We start from the raw sequence: 8,744 nt of genomic DNA, 5'->3' as shown, positions 1-8,744 counted from the left end.
GCAATAATCAGTTGAACACATATAACAAGCAATCCTATACCTCAATACTCAGATTGTGCTTTGGAAAATGCAATCTTCTGATTTTTCTAGGGGTAAATGTCTCCCCAGTTCTTCTTTCAAGCATAGCAGAAATGTTATTGGTAAATTTTATGCTAGAGTATTACTTTACAATGAGTCTGTCACATAGCATCGTGAGTAAATCCCAAAGGTTTGGCCAAAATATTTGAAGCTTAAGCCCACTAGTTGAGCTATTTATATTTTAGATTTCTGTTTTTTTTTCACTTATATCTAGAGCACTAAATGTTTTATTGACCTTTTGCACTTTTGTATTCAATATTGCGACTTCTAGTTGAGCTAGATATTTCCTTGTTTGAACTCCTTGTATCCTCAATCCACAAGCGAAGCAATATGAGACAACTGTTTGTAACAAGCTCTTCTTGAAAGATGATTAAAGATAAAAGATTCCCATTTAGCAATTTTATTTGTTTTTTATATAAAAAGCCATTTTGCAGAAGTAGCACCCCCTGTCTTCAGACAGTTTTATCATTATGGTCACAGGAAATCACCCAAGCTAGTTTTGGTTTTCAAACTTGTATCATTTTGATACTCCAGTAAACCTTAATCATACTTTGATCTCTTTCTAACAAAATGTCACGTTCTCTAGCCTAATTTATTTACATCTGTTACACAGGGCAAATAAGAAAGGTTGTCCTGGTAGTCCTCTCATCGTCGTCTTCGACTTCGCCATCGTCCCGGCGCCGTCTTCGCCTTTCCATCCTCCCGTCGCCGTCTTTGCCTTTGCCGTCGTCTTGTCGCCGCCTTTGCCATTGCCATCGTCTCTTCGCCGCCTCCGCCTTTGCCATCGTCTCTTCGCAGCCTTCGCCTTTGCCTTTGCCATCGTCTCTTCGCAGCCTTCGCCTTTGCCTTTGCCATCGTCTCTTCGCAGCCTTCGCCTTTGCCTTTGCCATCGTCTCTTCGCAGCCTTCGCCTTTGCCTTTGCCATCGTCTCTTCGCAGCCTTCGCCTTTGCCTTTGCCATCGTCTCTTCGCAGCCTTCGCCTTTGCCTTTGCCATCGTCTCTTCGCAGCCTTCGCCTTTGCCTTTGCCATCGTCTCTTCGCAGCCTTCGCCTTTGCCTTTGCCATCGTCTCTTCACAGTCTTCGCCTTTGCCTTTGCCATCGTCTCGTCGCCGTTTTCGTCTTCGCCATTGCCCTATTGCCGTCTTCGCCATCGCCCTTTACGGAAAATTCGACCGAAAAAGGGATGCAGCTCAGCAGACACCCCACAGCGATGGAGGGAGTTCACCGTGGATCGTCGCCCTGGTATTGTTTTGTTTTGCATTGTAATGTTTAAGTTAACCCGTTGGCTGCCACCCCGTTTGCGTCCCATTTTTTTTGTAGCTTGTAGGGACCGGGCGCTGTTCTGCCCCATGGCCATGGGGGGAACAGTCGCCGCGCCTTTAGGCGCCGTAGGCAATGCACCAGTAGGGACTTCTCTTTGTCGGCGCGGTGATAGATTTCCAGGGGTGTGCATTCCCGGAATGGTTTCTATCACCGTGCCAGCCCGGACTTGTCTTCGGACAAGTCCCCTCTTGTTCGCGATCCTTCTGACGTGATGCGTAGCAATAGTAGTTTAAGCAACCTACGGGTTGCATGGCCTGGCAGCCAACGGGTTAACTTGTTAATTGTATATGTATATATATCTGTATGTGTTTTTATGTATGTAATTATGTATGTATGTGTTTATATGTATGTAATTATGTATGTAATGTAAATTATGTAAAATAGTGGTGGAATTGTTGGGTGGAGGTGGGACAATAAAAACAATTCTAATTTAATTTACTTCGTTTTGTATTTCATTTAACGATATAAAATATTTTTAAATTATAGATATTTTTAAATTGATAAATCGTTTTATCAATCGATTTTACTAAACCTCAAACCGTCGATTTTTACAATCCAACTAAGAAATTCACTTTTTGTCTTAAAACCCCCCCAATGAATCATAAAACAACAACTGTTAAAGAATCTTCCAGATTAAAGTTTTTCATTGACTTGCAATGTACGTGACGTCAAATGTGACAAACTCAACTAGCCAGTAAAGATCAATGTCAAGACCAAAATCATCTTGAACTTGTCTTTGTTTCTTGTACGTGAGCTAATAATTCACCGATGCAAGATTAATACTGGAAATATTGTATTTAACTAACAGAACAACAACAGCATTCCTTCGTCACTGAATGATTCTGCGGCCACCACAGCACATCAGGTGAATCCCGAAGATCTGAAAGTACAATTTAAAAAAAACCTTGAACTGTTAACAATAAATTCTAACATCACATAATGTCACCTCCAAGAATCTTCGAGATCTAGATAGGGAAAAAGATTATATAGAACTACTTTCTTTACTTATCACCATTAGTACAAAATGGGTGTATTAGACTAACGGAATGAAAACGTGTTAGAAAGCCAAGCCATGCTCCTCCTTAAAAACTTTAAAACTTTAAAATAAATGTGGTACAATGTTTCTTTGACATAAATTTTTGCCATAATACCTGTGACAACTCTGCATTGATTGAATTCAAAGATGCAGCTAAAAAAACGGAATCGGTGGTGAAATTTCAAGAAGAGAGACGGTTGTTTAAGCATCCATCCTGAATTTCAAGAGGAGACACGTACGTTTAAGCATCCATCCTCAGTCCAAAGCCACGCGAAATGGAACAGCTGACGGGATAGCTGACACCCATAAAAATTCTATGGAGTTAGTTATTTCTCTCCTAGATGTCTAGAAAATATGGTCAAGGCACCACCCACTTTGAAACCAAACTTGAAAGTTGAAGTCTATGGTTGAAACCCTCCCACCTTTCCATAAGCGAAGTAAGCCCGACTTTCTTGTAAAAAAATAACTCATACTGTTTCTTCTACGGAACGCCAAATTACGGAACGCCAAATTACCCCCTAAAATTTCAGCACCTCGGCTAGGGCTATTTATTTTTTTTGCAGAAAATAATCACCATCCAACAACGCCATCTAGCGGCCACGGTACGCACCTTTTTTGAAATCCCACCCACTGGAGGAGGAGCTGAATCACTATCGATTCCTATAACCATTTCCAACCATTAATATCGATTTTATCGTGACAGTGACAATTACATGTGAATGTGTCTGTGATTGTAAATTTGTTTTGGTTTTCTCAACATTCATCAATTACTGGTTTTCAATACGGTTCGCTTGTTGCAAAAACATACCAGTTTATCTCGCCGTTGAAATGGACGAGGCTAAATTAGAGTCTCAGGTCCACAGGTATTTAAGTATGTTCACACATTGTTATGAATCTGCATAGTTTTTCTTGTTAATATTTTATTTATTTAGATCTCGGTTTCCTGGTTCGAGAAATCGCAGATGAAGTTAATATGCCCTACAAGAGGCTTTGGAAATTTATGGCAAGAAAGCATATAAGTGTCAGAAATATGTATAGCACAATGTCTTCGGAAGCTCTTCAACTACTCGTGTACCAGATCTGCACTAAGAACGAGGCTTGGAGTTAAAATGGTTGTGAACTCTCATTCACCTTACTAATGATGATTGTCCAGCTGAAGAGTAGGTTGTTCCGTTGGTGGAAATCAACACCAACAAATCTGTTACTGACTTCTTAAAAGTAACGAAGATTAACACGTTATGGTACTCTTAATCATTATTTGCATAAATTCAAGTGCCTCTTGCTTTGAATTTTTTTATTCATTCCAGATTTCCTGATCGTCTTATGCAAATTAACACGGAAGATGTCCTGCAACTATATTCCCAATTTTTTTTACTCACATTTCCATCATTTTGTAATAATAAGCAACATTTGCTTAAAATTGTTTATCTGCTCCAAGGTTGCTTATAAACGATAGGGGTAGGAGAGTTTGTTAAAAATAAAACAATTTCACGTTATGTCTTAGTGTAATTCTGAATTTTTTCTGTGTTCAAACCACATTCTGTACCACATAAACAACAGTTTTAAACATAAATTTAACAATAAATTAATTCAATACGTTTTTCTTTTCGTTGTGCGGAAGGCTTGCTCTGTACAACGATCAATATGATGCGCCCACTGCCGGATTGGAACAGTTTGTTGACAAACGTCACAGTCTACCCCTTCATCTGATGACTCGTAAGGGAGTGATGCCTTTAGGGGTACCAACACGACCAGCTTGCCGGACAAGCGCTGCAATAATGATAAATTAATTTTAAGCCACATCAACTAAGGTAAGTACCTACTAATTTGAAGTTGAATTTTTACCTTAAGCACGGGAGCCGATGGAGTGGAATAATGTTGGATTGTTAAGTTGCGACTCACACCCTGGGCTTTTGTACAAATATAGAAGCGCTTGACCTCTTCTAGGCGAGGGAAAATCCTTTGAGTGCAATAATATTTAATAAATTAATTTCAAGCAATACAAAAAAATAGTAAATTAATATACCTTTTAAATACCCGAAGAACGTGATTTGATGAGCCGCCACACTTGAATTCCACATCACATCTCAGGCCCAATCCAGCACGCTCCAAACTACCGTGTTGAGTCGTCTCAGGAAGTTCCCGGGCATCGGCTTCTGGAACTAAAAAGAGGTCTTTCAGGAAAGAATTTTCCTTTTCTTTTTTTTTTTTCTAAGAAAACGAGATAAAAAATAAAATTATTTTCAGTGCGGTAATTTTATAATATAAACCATAAGTAAACTCACCTTTTTTTTGTTTATTGAAGATTGCGGACTTTGATGTCCTCATTAAAGCGTCTAATTCGCTTTTTACACAAGAATGTCTCTTTTTTTTAAAGGCTTTTCTCTTCTTCTTGAATTTTTCTTCTTCTGACGAACTGTCCGATGCACTGCTTTCCGATGATGAAGAAGTTTCACTGGAGCTAGACCTGGCTCTCTTGCTCCTTTTTTTTGGTTTTTTTGTTTTATTTTTTTTTCTGGATTTTCTGATTTTTTCACTAGTTGAAGTATCGCTAGATGAAGCTTCGGATGTCGGTACTTCAGTTACTGCATCATACAGACTCATGGCACCGCTTCCACCAGGTAGTTCTGCTGAACGTGAAGTCGATGGCTGTGGTTGAGTGGTAACAGCAGAATGTGGAAAATTGAGAAGTAGGGCCATCAAATCGTGATCGGTTTGGAGATCCTCATTCACAGAGATTCTCCCAGCACTAACCGGAGTGAATCTGCGACACTGAGGACACTTAATGTGGTTTTCATCGACCAGATTCTAAATGACAAAAAAAAAACATGAGTGCAATCATCTGAAATCACAGGCATAATCATCACATTAGGTTTTATACGTTGAATACACGTGTACACAGGCAAAAAAAAAAAAAAAAAAAAAAGAATAAAAAAGAGAGTGACTTACAACGCAACACTCCAGACAATATCGATGGTGGCAGTTAAGAAATTTTGGGGGACGTTCGTCAGACTCATAGCTATTATGGCACACCGAACACATGCCGATTACAGTTACAACACTATTGGAGAACGGCATTTTTGGTGAACTTCAGAGTACCAACCATAAGAGACTGATGGTGGTTTGCAGTGTTGCTGCAATTTATACTTTCGAACAACTGGGAAAAGTCCTTGAAACATTTGGGAGGGGGGTTGAACTAGGGTAGCATACTAACCTTTTCCCCCAACCGCTGGTAAAGGTCGTGTAACTCTTTTCGCCGAAGTAAGGTCAAAGTAGGTAGATAAGACTACCCCCGGTTGTACAGGAAAAGGTGTAACATTTTCGACAGACTAACAACCAAAAACCGTAAACAAATTTAATTTTACTTTCTCCCCCTATGGTAAGAAAACTTCTTATTTTCATCTTGACAGCGAATCTTTTTGATCATCTTGAAGGAAAAAACAGCTCAAATGACAGAAACACACAATAAGAAACCTATCATAAGGATACGATTAATGTCCATAACGGAAAGTATTCAGTGTAGCCGATTCCAGTCCATTTCGCACTTTACTCTATGTCGGGAAAAGCTGAAGGAAACAGTTTTAGTTCGTTAAAATTTTTAATGTTTTAATATTTTGAATTTTTTTCAGGTAAGAATAGTACTGCAATTTTCTGCAGGACAAGTCAGTAAGAGCGTTCTCTAAAAGGATAAGGTAAGGGAAAAGATAATTTTTGCATTCAAAGTTCTGTATTTGTTTTTGAAAATAGACGGACTAAACAATTATGCAGTCAAGCTAGAAATTACTTCTTCACGAAGTCTGAGGTATCTTTTCTTTGCGATTGGAAGTCTACAAAGAAGATGGCCGTATTTTCGTTTTAGGCGTCGTTCGACTCGTTCGTCAATATGTATTCTGATTTCCGGAACCTCCACTGCTTCGGTATCGATGGACACGTCTTCCTCGATATATTGTTCAAAGTCTATATTCTTTTGGATTAAATGAAAAATATTATTAAAATAATCAAACTTAACATTTAAACTAATCACCTGTTCTAACTCCTTAAACAGTTTATTTTCCGCAGCTGCTCTTCTCTTCAAAGATGTGAGTCCCCTTAGAAATAGACGAATGGGAGACATTGAGGACGGCGCCGTGCGGATGGTGTGAAGATTCCATGCGTCAATAAATTCTTCTATATGTTGCTGCATAATTGGAAGAAATATTAAATGAAGGCAATAAAGATCCACTTCAGAGAACCGATCCAGGACTCGTTCTCGCTCCATTTTTCTATAAAAAATAAATTAATAAACGTGATTATGAGATTCTGAACTAGATAGAATTAACGTTGCTTACGTAAATAATTCGTAGAAGATGGAAGTGCAGGAGTTCCACACGTCCTGCCATAGTCGTTCAATTCTTTGATTGTGGACCGACCGACCAGTCATGAAGCTACCGCGGTTTAATCCACGGTGAGTAAGCATAAATTTGCCGACAAGAATATTCTCCCCACCATGATCAGACCTAAATAGAATGCCATTGATGTTAGAAATAACTTTTCTTTTAATAATTTCTTATGTTAGAAATAAGCTATAACACCTGACGCGACTGGGAACACCATACTTTCTTATTCCTTCTAAAAAACCTTCCAAGACAGTCCGTGATTTATTATTATTTGCCACCTTCAAAAAGAATATGAGGCGTGAAAAGCCATCTATTCCACCATGGAAAACGAAACGCCACCTAAAAAATAAGCAAACGCGAATAATTTAAAATTACCCGTTAACAGAAAATAAATACACAATTCTTTCCTACCCAATTAAATTGTGGTTTCCATCAAAATGGATAACAGATAGTGGGGCACGGACTCTATATTCCCTTCTTTTCAGCCTTCTATTCATTTGCCTTGATCCAAAAATAAGATTCATGGCCTCCCTTACTCTGGCTCTTTGCAATCGATGACCCATGGCATGAAGTCGATTCACAACCATTTTAACTCCAAGCCTTTGGTTCTCAGTGCAGATCTGGTACACGAGTAGTTGAAGAGCTTCCGAAGACATTGTGCTATACATATTTCTGACACTTATATGCTTTCTTGCCATAAATTTCCAAAGCCTCTTGTAGGGCATATTAACTTCATCTGCGATTTCTCGAACCAGGAAACCGAGATCTAAATAAATAAAATATTAACAAGAAAAACTATGCAGATTCATAACAATGTGTGAACTTACTTAAATACCTGTGGACCTGAGACTCTAATTTAGCCTCGTCCATTTCAACGGCGAGATAAACTGGTATGTTTTTGCAACAAGCGAACACTATTGAAAACCAGTAATTGATGAATGTTTAGAAAACCAAAACAAATTTACAATCACAGACACATTCACATGTAATTGTCACTGTCACGATAAAATCGATATTAATGGTTGGAAATGGTTATAGGAATCGATAGTGATTCAGCTCCTCCTCCAGTGGGTGGGATTTCAAAAAGGTGCGTATCGTGGCCGCTAGATGGCGTTGGTGGATGGTGATAATTTTCTGCGAAAAAAAATAAATGGCCCTAGCTTAGGTGCTGAAATTTTAGGGGGTAATTTGGCGTTCCGTAGGCGATCAGTGTAAATATCAGAAATTGATATGCCAAACAGTTCGTCTGCTTGAGAAAAGAGAAATAGTTACAATGCTAGGAGTCGCGTTGAAGTAAGCACGTGAGTGAGAATTATTAAAAGGAAATTGGTTTTTATAATTTAAATGACAGGAAGGAAGCAAAATAAATGTTTCATCTACCGATTTGACAAGGTACAAGTCAAGTATTTTATCGTTCTGATCTTCTGATTCCTCATTCCACAGGTCTTGCATTTATTGTCTAATGTTTAACAATGTGGGTAGTAAAACAAACTGGCTTTTAAGAATAAAGATTGGGGTGCCACTGCTAAACGCAACCTGCCAGTTTCAAGTACAGATTCATTGGGCAAAGCAAACGAAAGAGTTCATCCTTAAAACGGCCATTTGACGCTTCCCTTTGCTGTACCTTTTTCGCATACCAAACACGTCAGAGCTGTTATTCACTTTTAGAAGCTTACATACCCTTTCATACAGTCATATTGCTTACAATTCACACCTTCGCCGTCTGGAATGCTTGCCTCGTTTAAAGTTCTAAATCAATTAATATTTGATTTGTCTATTGAGTTATGGCTACCGGGAACCTCGCAAACACCGTCAGTAATGAAACACTTGTTTACTTCAACAGGAAAGTTTAGTCATTAAGGCAAATAATACCAGCCTTAATATCCTAATTAGTTGCTAAACAGTGACACCACACCCTTAAAACTGAGGC

General features: G+C 38.7%; 2 protein-coding genes and 2 long non-coding RNA genes across 6 annotated transcripts; 1 reads left to right on the top strand and 3 right to left on the bottom strand.

The window, feature by feature from the left end:
* Positions 1-2,178: 2,178 nt before the first annotated feature.
* LOC116926371 lies at positions 2,179-2,822 on the bottom strand. The gene is made up of 2 exons (XR_006649019.1): positions 2,554-2,822; positions 2,179-2,491 (listed from the first exon to the last, which is right to left on the bottom strand). It is a non-coding gene; the product is annotated as an uncharacterized LOC116926371 (long non-coding RNA).
* A 282-nt stretch (positions 2,823-3,104) lies between these two features.
* On the top strand, positions 3,105-3,934 carry LOC116916079. Its single transcript, XR_006649018.1, has 3 exons — positions 3,105-3,309; positions 3,371-3,679; positions 3,746-3,934. It is a non-coding gene; the product is annotated as an uncharacterized LOC116916079 (long non-coding RNA).
* A 25-nt stretch (positions 3,935-3,959) lies between these two features.
* LOC116935506 lies at positions 3,960-5,516 on the bottom strand. The gene is made up of 4 exons (XM_045176781.1): positions 5,472-5,516; positions 4,724-5,246; positions 4,284-4,378; positions 3,960-4,208 (listed from the first exon to the last, which is right to left on the bottom strand). Exons 1-4 carry the CDS (start codon positions 5,514-5,516, stop codon positions 4,029-4,031), a joined length of 843 nt encoding a protein of 280 aa, XP_045032716.1. The 3' UTR covers positions 3,960-4,028.
* A 627-nt stretch (positions 5,517-6,143) lies between these two features.
* Positions 6,144-8,020, bottom strand: LOC116935505. Of its 3 annotated transcripts, none has more exons than XM_045176398.1 (6): positions 7,642-8,020; positions 7,226-7,580; positions 7,010-7,153; positions 6,767-6,934; positions 6,463-6,700; positions 6,144-6,402 (listed from the first exon to the last, which is right to left on the bottom strand). In XM_045176398.1, the coding sequence occupies exons 1-6, from the start codon at positions 7,682-7,684 to the stop codon at positions 6,199-6,201; spliced, it is 1,152 nt and encodes a 383-aa protein (XP_045032333.1). In that variant the 5' UTR covers positions 7,685-8,020; the 3' UTR covers positions 6,144-6,198. The 3 variants fall into 3 exon arrangements, with proteins under 3 accessions (XP_045032333.1, XP_045032335.1, XP_045032334.1); XM_045176400.1 differs by having other exon boundaries at positions 6,144-6,395; XM_045176399.1 differs by having other exon boundaries at positions 7,650-8,020.
* Positions 8,021-8,744: the final 724 nt, after the last annotated feature.

The sequence above is a fragment of the Daphnia magna genome, linkage group LG7 (assembly GCF_020631705.1).
Source record: "Daphnia magna isolate NIES linkage group LG7, ASM2063170v1.1, whole genome shotgun sequence".
Classification (NCBI taxonomy): Eukaryota; Metazoa; Arthropoda; class Branchiopoda; order Diplostraca; family Daphniidae; genus Daphnia; species Daphnia magna.
Note: the sequence above shows the minus strand (reverse complement) of the source record. Positions and strands in the feature narration are given on the sequence as shown.